General features: G+C 46.3%; 1 protein-coding gene across 1 annotated transcript; it reads left to right on the top strand.

Annotated features, from left to right (window-relative positions):
• The first annotated feature begins 10404 nt into the window (after positions 1-10404).
• Positions 10405-12735, top strand: LOC123399048 (cycloartenol-C-24-methyltransferase 1-like). The gene is made up of 11 exons (XM_045093476.1): positions 10405-10452; positions 10549-10645; positions 10732-10798; positions 10919-10992; positions 11077-11217; positions 11299-11353; positions 11465-11512; positions 11775-11858; positions 11930-12130; positions 12228-12463; positions 12566-12735. Exons 2-11 carry the CDS (start codon positions 10563-10565, stop codon positions 12636-12638), a joined length of 1062 nt encoding a protein of 353 aa, XP_044949411.1. The 5' UTR covers positions 10405-10452; positions 10549-10562; the 3' UTR covers positions 12639-12735.
• Positions 12736-14246: the final 1511 nt, after the last annotated feature.

Here is a 14246-nt window from a genome sequence, read left to right as displayed (position 1 = left end):
AGGGTAGGACCACCACATTTGTGGAGTTAAGCCAATGAAGATTTGATGTGTGAAGAGAGTCGAACTGGTGTATCACCCTCATCATGTCAAACTTGACGATACCCCAACACTTCTTGAAAAAAACTTCCGTGAAGCCGTCCGGCCCCGGCACCTTATCACTTGGCATGTCAATTGCGTGCCGCATCTCCTCTTTCGTGATCGGTGAGTCGAGGACATGTAAATCATGCACCTGTGAGTTGAGCTCATCACAATTGAAGTCCTTATCGTTTGTGTCCCCCCTTTTCTTTTATCATTTTAGAGAAGTGATTCAGAATGAGCTTCTCCATAGCGTCATGTTTAGTGATCCAACCTTGGTCATGCTGTTTAGTGATCCAACCTTGGTCATATGTTTTATCCTATGAATACGTTTTTTTTCCTCCTTCTAGCATTCACTCGGCGATGGAACAATACTTAATTCAGTGTTAGCTCGAGATCCCTCTCATGCTGAAAGCAGGCTTCTCCTTGATCATCTGCACTCTTGAACAACGCAAACTATAACTTGCCATAAACACCAACATCAGATCACGATCAACCCTGCTGCCCAGCACCAGTTGATTAGCTTCATGACTCGGGGCTGTGTAAATGTTGTACAAAAGTCAGAACAAAACTGGAGGAGTATACATAGTCAAAACTATTTCTAAGACAAAACCGTTTGACTTTTCACAGGGAGAAAAATAAACAAAATGACGGTATATATAATTGAACTGAACGCCCAAACATTTCTAAGACAAATGACGGTATTGATTCTGAACAAATGAAAAAAAAGACTGATTCATGGCCTTGCACACCACAGCGATGCATGGACAAATAAACATAGACTGATTCATGGCCTTTCACATCACATTCCAAATTCCAAGGCTACTTTTCTACATCATTTCAAAGTGTATTACGTGTATAAAGATCAGCCTTCTTGTCAGGGCGGTAACTTATTGTCAGAGCTGCCGCTCTAGCTATCCCCATGGCCGCCGTAGTCAAAGTCAGAGTAATGACCTCCGTCGCGTCCGTAGCCATATCCATAGTCCCAAATGCCGCCGTAGTCTCCACAGCGATAGCCGGAGCCGATGCTGTAACCTCTGCCGTATCTATTGTCAGAGATGCCGGAGGAGTAGTAGTAACCTAGCCCGCCGTATTGGTAGTCCGAGATGCCGTGGTAGTAACCTCCACGACCGCCACCGTTGTGTGAGAGGCCGCCATAATAATCTCCGTCGCCGTAGTCATGGTATGAGTGGCCGCCGTAGTCAAAATCTGAGAGGCCGTTGTAGCCGTTACCATCGTAGCCAGAGCTGGTGCCGTTACATCTGCCGCGGTAGCCGTAGTCAGAGCTTTTACCGTTATAATAAACTCCACCACAGTACAAGGTGGCGGCTGCGTGGCGAGAGTTGTAAAGCTGCGTTGACGGCGCCGGTGCCGGTGCAGGAGCGGCCTCGTCTTCGGAGGCACAAATGACAGCCGACGCCAACGAAGCCTTCAGCTCTTGGTCACCGTCGAGGTACACCCACTCGTCATCCGCGTCGTCGCCGGCCATGGTGCCCGCGTGCTTGTCTTCGGATCGATCTTCTGATGGTAGTTCTGCTTAATATTTGTCTTGTTGGCTTTGGGCATTGGTGGTTGTGGCGTAGATGGTGCGGGGGATATATATTTGTGCAGATGACTTAGGCGGTAGGAGACGTATCCGACCCCGATTCGCAACGGACATCGTACCAGAGTCGAAGGCGGAGAGGCGTACATCTCTTGCTCGATCTTTACACGTACGTGTTCCCAGGTCATATCATACGGAGTACCCACGTAAACACCTGATCTATCGGCCCCTCATCCACGAGGTTGCCGTTTCGAGGCTCCTGCCCCTGTGAGACTGCGGGCTCGCGTTTCCTGCCATAGCTGCCGCCAGGAGCCACGCGACTAAGGCCAACTCCAACACACGACCTCGTTCGGACGTATGTTTGAACCGAATTCTGTTCGTTTGGGGATGATAATGGAGCTGTTCATGTCTAGATCGGTCCGTGGCCCGGTCGGTGCGCCCAACATGCGGCGGACATGGCATTTAAAAAAAATTGGAATAAAAAAAATACCAGAAAAATGTAAATAAAAATTTGAGGGGCAATGGAGAAGGCTGCCGGAGCTGGCCGTGGTGGAGGAGAAGAACGGCACGGCTCGCTTGCGGTGCGGCGGCGGCCGGGACGAGCACCCAGCCTCGTGGTCGTGCGCCCCCTTCCACTTGCCGTCGGTGCTCCACCACCCCGTTGCTGCCGGTGGTCGGAGAGCTCGAGGGAGGAGGAGAAAGCTATGGTTTGGTGTCGGTCCCGAGGAGGCACCAGGAGTGGAGTGGACGCGTGCTGGTCCACGGCTTTCCCGTAAGAAGGATGGCGACCGCACGCCTGAGTGGATGACAGGCGGGGCCTACTGGGCCTGCACAGTAAATACGGGCGGTGGGAGGTAGGTGACCGCCTGCCACGCGTCCGCGACCCGGATGAGAGGAGGGCTCGAGCGCGTCCGCTCGCTGTTCGCCAGTACCCAAACCGGACGCATGTTTGCGTCGGAAATGGATCGGTCCGGACACAAAATAGACAAGATGCGTCCAGGGCGACGCGCGCTGGGTCATGGGGTTTGTCCGTTTTGCCCCAAACGAACAGGAACGGACCGGACGGGGTAGCGCGCTGGAGTTGGCCTAAGAAGGGGATTTTCTTCTACCGGATCTCAACCGGCTAGGGCGTTGGCCCCTTTCCCTCTGGCTGATGCTCCAATGGTAGGATGGAGGGGGACTCGTTGCTCGGGTATGTAATTAGGGTTTAGATCTGTAGGTCGTGGTGCGTCATTGGGATGATGTGAGCGATATTCGTACTAATAAATCTGTCTTAGCTTCACTGCCATACCGGCGGTGTTCTTCATGACGGCGTCTTGAAGTTGATGGCATCGTGTGTTTGCCGATCATTCAGATTGGTGGTGTTAGGGTTTATGGATGGTGTCGGCGAGGCGGCGACAGTGATTTCATCAGGTGTGTTTCTCCTTCTGCTCTGTCTTCTTTGCTGCAACGTTGTCTCCGACGTCATGATGGAGCAGGGAGGTTTTGTCGTTCAACAATACATGCAGACGGTTGTCTATGCAAGTGACAGCTGGAAGATGGTGCATCTTTTGCTGGTTTTGTGGTCTGTGGATGGCAGTTCTGGTTTCCTCTTACGAAGTTGTTGTCATGCGACGGTGTCGGATCTGAGTTTCGATGGCGTGTCCGTGGACATGTTGCCCCGGTCTGATTCTTTCAATGACAATGGTTTTGTTTGTAGCAAACTACTTTGGAGGTCCTTAAAGCTGTTGATCAGCTATGGAGCCGCGTCGAGCTTGGGTAAAGAAATGATCTGGCTTCTTTTCTTTTGTGGCCGTTTTGATGGTGTCGAAGGAGAGGAATAGGCGATGGTATTTTGCATAAGATTTTTGTATCTTTTCAGTCTTGTAAGGCCGGTGTTTCCGTGATCTTATTCTATCTATAAATAAAACACATATTATCATGCAAAAACAGTAAACATCTGGAACACGATAATACAAGTACAGAAAAAGTACGTGTTACCAGGTTTTAATTTTAAAAGGAAAACACTTACCTTCACCCGTCCGACGGTGTCCATGCATGAAGGCAGTGGTGGAGGGGCGGCGACCTTGATAGTGGGAGCCACGATACTCATGGATAGAGCTCTTGGCTCGGGTGTTGGCTGGTTGCCATGGCAGTGTGGGTGGTATGGTGAGAAGTATGCGACGTTCGTTGGCGAGGTGCGGTCGGCGCCTCTGTGTCTGGTTTTATGTCGTCGCGGATGCAGAGAGTTCTTCCCAGTGCGGAAACCCAGCGAGAACCCGCTCTGGTGCTGCCAGACCGACGTTGCTGGAGCCTATCGCCGTCGTCTTGTTCTTGAAGGTACTGTCACGGTTCTCCATTGTCCTCCAAGTTGCTTCCATGGAAGTCCTTATTCTTGAATCGGGCGATGACGTCACTCCGGTGTCGTCCCCTTTCCGAAGGTGCCATCATGGAGTACACGGTACATTGAGGCTCAACCTCGTTTATTTGCAGCGACTCGTGCATGGTTGGGAGCTCCGGAGACTTCAAGTGGTGCCCTTCTTTCTACATGTTGATTGCTTGGAGTTTTATGGGGTCGAGTTGATGTGCTTTAGCACCCACTATCATGTCCTAAGTGTGTATTGTGTGGTGTCGAGTGGTGTGTAAATTTGTATGATGGTTGTTGCTTTATCTATAAAAAGCCGGCGAGGGTGGGGGTGGCAAACTTTTTACGGTAAATTGGGATGTCGTTTCTTTCTTATGATGCTTAAATCTTATTGAATTATGAGATAGGTTGCGAGGAAAAAAGATAACTAGAGGATGGGATCCAGAATACACGAGGAGAATGTTCTTCTCACATTGGCGATCGGTACTAGGAGCCAGATGTCTCATGACGTTATATCCATCCTATGCACCAGCAGCTGAGTTTGATGAAGCGCTCGGCACCTCAAAAGAGAAGAACCCAGCTACCAGCAAATAGTTATCAACCAAGAAGGCCATTTTGTGCTGCTGCATTCAGGGGCAATGGATCATCTTGTCGTACTCCAAATCATGATTTTTTGTTCGAAAGAATTCGGCAACCAACAAGTAATCATCAATCGATGAGGCTCTTTGGTACTCTCTTGAAGCTGCCCAGGAATGCTTGAGGTATGTATATAAATGATGTGAGTGGTGGTTTATAATGATGTTTCTGGGCATTCTCAATTTACACTTAATCACTTATGGAAGGAAAGTAGTATTATTGTGATGCATAAATTTCCCGCATCACCAGTAACTGAAAATGAAATATATTATACCTAGGATTTTTCTTAGCAGAATTCATCAATATTCACCTAGTTTGCAGGGCAGGCATGCAGTTTATGATTGTGTAGTAAATAGTAATGATCCATTTGTTTTTACTTTGTACGGAACTCTTGCTCCATGGCTTTTAAATCCTCAGATTTTGCTAATAATCCTGTTGCCTTGTTTCCATTTGCGCAGATGGCAAGCAAAGCTATTTATATGCGGCTTGAAGATGATGTGAAGCTCCTAACCCTTGAGTATGGCTCTTTCGACCAGTGTCGGCGTGGGCGGAGAAGAGGCTGGTCGTCTTGGCCTCACTTTGGCCCATTTTTATGAGCGTCCCACTTCAAAAATGACAGGCCATATTCGAACAAACGACGGTCTCCAATCACGAGGATCCAACTCTGTTACATTGCCAGAATTCATGTTCTACGTTTAATTTGAAGCGGGTTAACCTCCGTGCTTCTCTCATGATACAGCCCTATTTCCCCACTGAGTCCCTTTTCTCCTCGGCCGGTGGACAAAAATATTGAACTTGTGTCGACAGTTCATCGCGGAAGAAAAAACCCAGAGAGTCAAGGTCTCAGGGATCGGTATATATGACGAGATCAAAGCGCGTATTGTCGAGATTAACTAGTTGCACAAGACTGAATGTTGGGCAGAGGAACCAGTCAGCCATGCTGATGCTGGTGACCAATGTGTTTAATCTTTGCAGACCGGCTCGTTTTTTCTTTTTCTGACCAATGAAAATTACAATCTTTGCAGACCGGTTCGTGTTTCTGATCGATGAAAATTACTACTTCCTCTATTTCAAAATAACTGTCTCAACTCTGTACTAACTTTAGTATAAAATTGTACTAAGTTTAAGACACTTATTTTGAGACGGAGAAAGTACCATAATTTATCCCAACCCCCATCTGTCGGCCCACAGGATTGCAGTTCGGATCGGGATAGCCAGCCAGATGCCCCCCCTTGCCATCCGTCGTGTAGGAAATGAATTAGCAGCGTGATGGGGGCGCGATGGCACCCAGCTTAAACGTCATGGCGACTCACGTGGCACCCATATGCCTTGTCCGATCCATCCAACCGGACCAAGCTTCATCTTCATATTCATGTGGGAACCTCGTCCTCTCCTCGGATCAACGAACCGGCGGCCGACTGACTCAGGGAGAGCGCCTAGGGTGGATGCACCAATGTACGTATAAAAATTAAAAAGCCACCAACACAGCATGTAACCCCATGCTGCCTGAATTTACACTCCAAAACAAGACATGCTTCTAGGAATATAAATTAAGTTACAAATACTACATTTACATACATCGATGGCAAATTAAGTCTAAGCTTACATATTGGTATTTCCTGTGCAGAAACACTATTATAAAGAAAGAAATTGCATGTTGGTACTTCCAGTGAAATCTTCTTCTAGCAGGTTTGCGCCACCTAAAACTGTTTTAACGATGACATGCACGTCGGCAATTTCTTACGCACGCTAGCCTTGTCAGCACAAATGAGTTTACTGCAAGCAGATGAATGCGAGACATTTTAAAAAGTGTTTTATTATTTCACCCCCTTTTATTTATAAAGCAACAAGCCAATAAAATACACGACCAAATGATATAAGATGGGAAGATAGCCTTCTTACAAAGCAGATACCGGAATAACTGGATAACGGCAGGCCGCATGCTACTCTACAGAAGGCACTGAGACCAACACCTCCACCCTCACGACATGCGACCCCAAGCTGGACTCCGCCACCGCACATCCATTTGCATGCCATGGAGCCACCGCCACAAGCCCGTGTTGCCGCGCCCCATGCCCATGTTGGTTCACCGGTAGAGGGGAACGTCCCGCGTCGCCACCCTCGAGATGGATGACAGGCGGCCCCACAGTCGCCCAGGCTGACCGGGCTTTCACTGTCAGCACATGCAAATGGCGATGAGGAGAGATGGTAGATGAGGAGGGGGTCTAGGCCACGGTAGATCTAGGTCAGCCCCTACCCGGTCGCCCGCAGGGGCGTCGTGTGGGGATTGAGGATGGGGGAGGTCGCGATCGTGGTCACCCATGCTTTAAAAACGTGTTTAGGAGGATAAAAATAATCAACTATTCTTCTAAAGATGTGTAGTACTTTTGAAAATGCAAATGAGAAATAATTAGGAAAACCATGGAATTCGGTGAAGTTACTAAATGTTTTCTCTTTTTTTTAGAATACCCATACACCCAATAACGTTGCTGACAAAGTTGTTTCTAGTAGTAAGGAAGTTACTTCGCAGTTAGTCCGTGACTTAATTTTAAAATTCCAAATTGTTCGATTTACGTAAGTATATTAAACTTATGTCCCTTTTAATGAATTCCGTCGCGTTGGCATGAAATACGTCTGAATTTATTGAAATTTTGGACAGACGTTTACGGCAAACGTGGGATGGCTGGCTTCGGTATCACCGTACGCGGTCCCATCCACGAACAAACACTATGTGTATTTAAGGGGCTATGTTGGATATGCCCCAAGGACTCTCCCAATGCATCGTCTTTTAACATATTATTATAAAATATACTATAAAAACTTAAAAGATAACCAGCCCAATGCATTTTTTCTTAGGGATTCTATCGAAATTTAATGATTCTGGGTTCATGCATGCATGTAATTGAGCTAGCAGATTTTATTGCGACGTGCAAAGATTATTCGTTAGCTATGCTACAAGATCAGTCTCTCTCTTCATTCACAACTATGAAATTAAATGGCGAAAGAGAAGATTACCTTATCATAATAATTTATAAGCTTTTATGAGTCATGCTTGATAATAAATCAAATCATCTAGTCCATGCGTTTCTAAATATAAGAGCTTGTAGAGATTTCACTACAAACTACATACGGCTGTATATAGATATTTTAGAGTGTAGATTCATTCATTTTTCTTTGTATGTAGTCCATATTGAAATCCCTAGAAGGTATTATATTTAAGAACGGAGGCAGTAAGATACTAATCTATGAGAGTCTACACTATGAAGGTTGTATCATGCATATGATAGAAGTAGATAATTTTGATGAGATGTCCTAAAATTAAATGAAAAATGAGAGTGTAGAGTTTCATGTTATGATACCTATCATGATAAAGGGCAGCACTAGCCATAAGACTACTGATGTTTGGCTCCCTATCAGACTAGCCCTGAACCATCCGATCGGAAGTATAGTGGACGTCCGATAGAGTTCTTAGGCCCGTGAGATTTGCTGATTTGTTTCATTAATTGAGTGGTCCCGAGTAAAACATGGGCTTAAGGTAACGTGGTCCTGGTTAGTTAACAACATGCATGGATCCCTGCTTCCGTCAATCACGTGTGGTCTGCTGCTACCTACTTCGTTATTTTGCTTTCCAACAAGGATAACTAGGTAGGAGGATTTATTTAAAATGGATTTGCTTCCAGCGCAACAAACTATGTTTCCATGGTTCCCTCAAAAAATTATGTTTCCATGGATAGAATAATTTACTTGCTCTGTTTTTTATACAATCCTATATTTTTCAAAATAACTGTTTATTTTCTACACAGCAAAACTATATTTTGTGTACACATTTTATTTGGTTCCCTATAAATTTAGTTGCTTCACGTATGCTTTGTATATACTTGCTGTTTTCGGAAACTTTATTCAAGTGTTTCTAGATATACTAGGAAAATTTGCTGCTAGTGCATACCGAATTTGCTTCAATGTAATTAAAAATGTATTCCCTGTAACATTTTTATTTCGTTTCCAGTGCAGCAAAAAAATTGCTTTGACCAATGGGATGATTTGCTTCGATGTAAATAAAAATGTATTGTGTGTAACATTTTATTTTGTTTCAATGCGATAAAAATTTGCTTCCGCCGACGAGATGACTTGCTTCGATGTAATTAAAATTTTATCTCGTGTACCATTTGTTTAATGCAACAAAAGTTTTCTTCCACCAATGAGATAATCTGCTTCTATCGCAATCAAAAATTGTTTGGGAGAAACAAAAAAGTATGTCCAAGCACACTGCTTCCATGTAACAAAAAATTGCATTTAAGAATTTGTTTCCAAAGTCCAAACACAAGAACAAACTTTGCTTCCGACCACCAAAGAGATTGCTTCCATCAAGTACAAGTCTTTTCATGGTAAAAATCATTTGTCTACAATATAACGTATGTTTGCTTCCTGCAGCTTCATTCGTTCGCACACTATTTCCTTTGTTAATATCGTATGCTTCCTATAGATTGTAAACTTGCTTCCGTTCACCTGTGGTCATCTTGATTGTAGGGCGGATCCAAGTGTCATCACACATCTAGGTGCATGCATCGATTGTCTCCATACATGTCTCCGGTGGTGCCTATTGGCTCCAAAGCCAACACACATCCGCTTGAAGCATACATCATAATTTTTTTTAGTGGAATCGAGCAACAAATGTGGCCAACATTTGTGTGTGCCGATCATTTTGTGATCTACAAACCAATTTCTTCCATCGATGCCAATGAACTGGAATGTCGAAGCATATTTATGATCTGTCGAAGCACATGTATGATGCCTATGAAGCATGGATAATGAAAACATCAAATTGATAATAATTAGTGCATGGACACATATGATGGACTGGCAGGCGATTCAAGCAATACCTTTGATTTGGAGGAGGGACTTGGAAGAGGAAAAAAGGCTCGGATGCCACAACTGGTTGGGCGCTCTGCATAGGACAGAATTTGTGCAGTCCGATGCCCCTTCTACGGCCGGCAGGAGAAACCCCCAATGCAATGGATTCAATCAGTGATGGATCCTAGCGAAGTACGAATCACGACCTTGATTTGGGCCTCGAACTGCTATTGCCAGGATGGAGCATCGCCTTCCATGGTGTGCATCAGTGGAGAGGACTAGGGGCAGCCGTGATGCTCCACAGAGAGGATCGAAAGAGGAACCGGGGTGAAAGCTGGTCCGAGAGGTGGAAGTGGGAGGCGCATCGAGCTGGCCGCCGAGGTGGATCTACGAGTCCGGTGGAGCTGGCCGGCGGAGCAGTGGATCTGGCGAGGTGAGCAAGGTAGGGGCAGAGCTGGATCTGGCGAGGTGAGCGAGGTGGGGGCAGAGCTCGGGCGGGGCGAGCGGTTATGGATGATGGGCTCGCGAGTGATTATGGGGAGGGGATTACGTGCAGGTTTTACGCTGGTGTGGTTTTCTTTGATTTTTGTCTCACAAATATGAGGCACAATCTTGAGCGTCAGATTTCAAACGAATCGACGGCCTTCGAGTGGTGTGTCGCTGGAGTTTCTTCAGACCACGGATAGGAAGTGTTTACCCATGATAAATTCGATATCATGAATGATAATAAATGGAATCATTTAAGATACTACTATATATGGGTACGATAATTGCATGACAATTGCATGATACTCCTACTACGGATAGCTTAACGGGACGTATGGGTGGCTACGAGGAATATTAGTTACGGCCTGTTAATACTCGATCGTGTAATATCTTACTTTCATTGGACGGCCTATGAGCATGGGCGGACTATTATATATACACATACGTGTTGTTGCGCTCCACCAAGGCAAACCACATCTCGTCTCTACTCCACCAAATCCAAGGACATCAATTTCGGGTCTCACTCTCTCTCTCCCCCCTCAAGATTGGTAGTACTATGTGAGTGCTTTCTCAGTAGTAGTGCTGATCTTATACGTTTGTTTCTGACGATTAGATTGTGAAGCGAGCATGTCGAGGACGGGAGCTCTGCATCTAGCTTCAGGCCTGGGAGGGATGATCGGCAAGGAGCAAGTCAAGTCGGCCGTGGAACAGTACGTACGGCGACATCTTTGATCTAGTTTTACTTGTATGATGATCTGAAAAATGTTATGTTAACTTGGTGATCGGTCACCTGCAGGTACGAGAAATACCACGATCTTCACGGAGGGGAAGCCAAATCGAGGGCATCCAAGTACGCTGACGTGGTACGTACGTACGTAGTAGCTTCTCTCTGTCCTTGGCTTGAATACGTACGGTTCACGAGACAAACTGACACATATGCTACTCCCTTCGATCCATCATAATTTATATTTGATGAATTGCAGGCCAACAAGTACTATGACCTTGTCACCAGCTTCTACGAGTACGGATGGGGCGAGTCGTTCCATTTCGCAAACAGGTTATCCATACATACAGCTTGATCGTAGTCGCTTTTGATTCAGTTATAAGTTTATAACTCACTTTGCCTTTTGATTCTGTGCAGATGGGAAGGAGAGACCTTGCGTGAGAGCATCAAGCGGTACGAGCACTACATTGCCCTGCAGCTTGGCCTCACTGAGGGGATGGAGGTGTTGGACGTGGGATGCGGCATCGGAGGGCCGCTGAGAGAGATCGCCAGATTCAGGTACGCACCCCATCCACCATCCAAAACGTTTGTGTGCCCACAGTCACAACCTGCGTGAATTTATGCTTTGTGCGTGTGTAGCGCCGCTTCGGTGACGGGGTTGAATAACAACGAGTACCAGATCACACGGGGCCAGGTCTCTCTCGTACACCCATCCGTTGCCTTCAACTTTTACCACGTTCAAATCAAACGTGAACTGCTTGGCGTTATTCAAGAAACATAAAATCTCCATGCGTGACACTTGCAGGAGCTCATCAGTTCAGCTGGCCTGAGCAAACGATGCAACTTTGTCAAGGTACGAGCAGTGACACAGAGATCGATCTTTGCCGGTGAATCAATTAACTGTACGAGCAGTGACACAGAGATCGATCTTTGCCGGTGAATCAATTAACTGTACGAGCAGTGACACAGAGATCGATCTTTGCCGGTGAATCAATTAACTGTACGAGCAGTGACACAGAGATCGATCTTTGCCGGTGAATTAACTGACCAAGTAAACCAAGAAAAATGTCTTTGATAAACTGTGTTTCTGGCTCGTTTCTTTGGGTAAATCTTAGGGGGACTTCATGGACATGCCGTTCCCCGACGACTTCTTCGACGCGGCCTACGCCATCGAGGCCACATGCCACGCCCCTGACGCGGTACACATATGCGCAGATCTATCACCTTAACCTTGTCCAATCTAACAGTCTGATGAATATACCATGGACAGGTTGGTTGCTACAAAGAGATCAACCGTGTGCTGCGACCCGGGCAGCCGATGGCGTTCTACGAGTGGTGCATGACGGACAGGTTCGATCCGGGCAACCCCCGGCACGCGGACGCCAAGGCTGAGATCGAGCTCGGCAACGGCCTCACCGACATCCGCACCACCGCGCAATGCCTCCAGGCCGTCAAGGACGCCGGCTTCGAGGTATCGTATCATCGTGCAGATAGATACACACTCGCACCTGCAGCCATCGGCTACGTGCGCCTGAGAACTAATCAATCAAGATGGGCGTTGTTTGAAGGTGATGTGCGCCAAGGACGTGGCGGAGGACTCAGCGGTGCCGTGGTACCAGCCGCTGGACCCGAACGCCGGCGCGTCGTGGACGAGCGCCAACGGGTTTCGGCTCAGCCGCGTCGGGCGCCTCGTCACCCGCGCCATGGTGAAGGCCATGGAGCGCCTCGGGGTCGCGCCGGAGGGGAGCGTCAGGGTCTCCGGCCTCATGGAGACCGCCGGCGAGGGCCTCGTCAAGGGCGGCAGGTAATTACTCTAGTCTACTAATCAAGCACGTCCAAGTGTATTACAGAATGAGTTCGGAGAGCATGACCCGATTCATGCGTGCGCCTGATTTTCGTTTTGCAGGGAAGGGATCTTCACGCCCATGTTCTTTGTGCTGGCTCGGAAAAAATCCAACCTGTCGACTCAGGATGTCTGAACATGTGTGCTTATTGCTTCGTTTGCTTGCCATTTTCGGACACTATCTATCTACTCCATCTGTTCATTTATATATACTATAACTTGTAAATTTTTTTCCAAAGTCAAACGAGTGCATGTTTGACTGAGTTCTTAGAAAAAACATATCAATATCCATAATATAAAATTTATATCATTTGATCCATAATGAAAAGTAGTTTCACATTTAATCTACTAGTAGTATCACGTATTGCTGATATTGCTGTTTCATTCTATAATTTTGGTCAAACATTGAAATGGTTGACTCGCACGAGAATCAATACACCTTATATTCTAGAATGAAGGGAATATCTATCTATCTATGATGTGCTGCTAGTGGTTCGAGGAAAGATGTTTCATAAAAAATTGTAACATCTATAGGTACTGAAAACGTGTACAGGCCGAGTGATGGACTGTGTCTAGCATGAAGTTCTGTGATAGACGGACAATTTGTTTCGAAAAAAGCATCTTCAGACTGCCAACTCGTGTTCGTGGATATTCAGAATGGAGCTCGAGCTCATGTGCACGCGTATAAACAGCAAAAAGTTCCCGCGCAAATAAAATGTAAAGAGTAGGAATGAATGTAAAAAAGAAATGTCTTGTTAAACAAATTTGTTCTTGTGTTATGTGTACGTACTAAGTTCTAATTATTTACATTTTTATGAAAAACTGATATTCATGGTGCTCTTGGAAAAAAACATAATCAATGCACTAAAACATTAAAAGTAGCCTTTTTGGTTCACGGCTTTGTTATTTTCTACTCAGAGCACCACAAATGTTCTTATCTACGTGAAAATTTACAAATAATTAGGGCATCTACAACCGGACTAGGCTTTTGTAATTCTACCTAATGGCTGGACATCCTCATATACCGCCGAGTTTACAGTTCGTCGATAACCTGAACATATGAGGACGATTTGGGGGTCCGGTTGAGTGACGTTTGTTTTTCTATCTTCAGCCACTTTATTAATTATTCATAAATGTCTTACAAAGTAATACATCAATATGTCTGAAGCCTCCATCTTGATAACATTTACCGCTACTCATATTCATTAATGATGCTTGAGCCGAATACCAAATAGACATCGTACCAAAGCCTAATGTCTAAAGCCGGATGCCCCGACCAAGCCACATATTTGGCCTGAGGACCAAATCGGTCTGACACACTCTCATCGTCGCCACCGTCTTTCATCCGTCCATCTTTAAAGCAGGTACCGGCGTATCAACCATGTTAGGCTTGCCGTCGACGCTCCCACAGTGTCAGACGTCGCTTCCTCCCTACGTGCATTCATCATCACGCATCCGTCGCCGAGACTTTGCCGCGCCTTGCCGCCGAGACTCCACGACGCCGATGCGTCACAGGGAACGCCGCTCCACCATAGATGCCATCAATTGGTCCCTTGAGCCTATGCACACCTCCAAGAATGAAGCCCTCAAGAAGGGTACCACACATGAGTGTTGCCGTCATCTGGCCGACTGATCTAGGATTTTGCTCGGAGTTAGGGATAGGGGACTAGAGCTTCTTCACGACGATGCCTTCAAAAAGGGGACGACAGCGGAAAACTCCACCATCGCCGACCTTGGCGACGTG

The sequence above is a fragment of the Hordeum vulgare genome, chromosome 5H, assembly GCF_904849725.1.
Source record: "Hordeum vulgare subsp. vulgare chromosome 5H, MorexV3_pseudomolecules_assembly, whole genome shotgun sequence".
Taxonomy (NCBI): Eukaryota; Viridiplantae; Streptophyta; class Magnoliopsida; order Poales; family Poaceae; genus Hordeum; species Hordeum vulgare.
The sequence above is the reverse complement of the archived record's forward strand: the minus strand, read 5'-3'. Positions and strand labels throughout refer to the sequence as shown.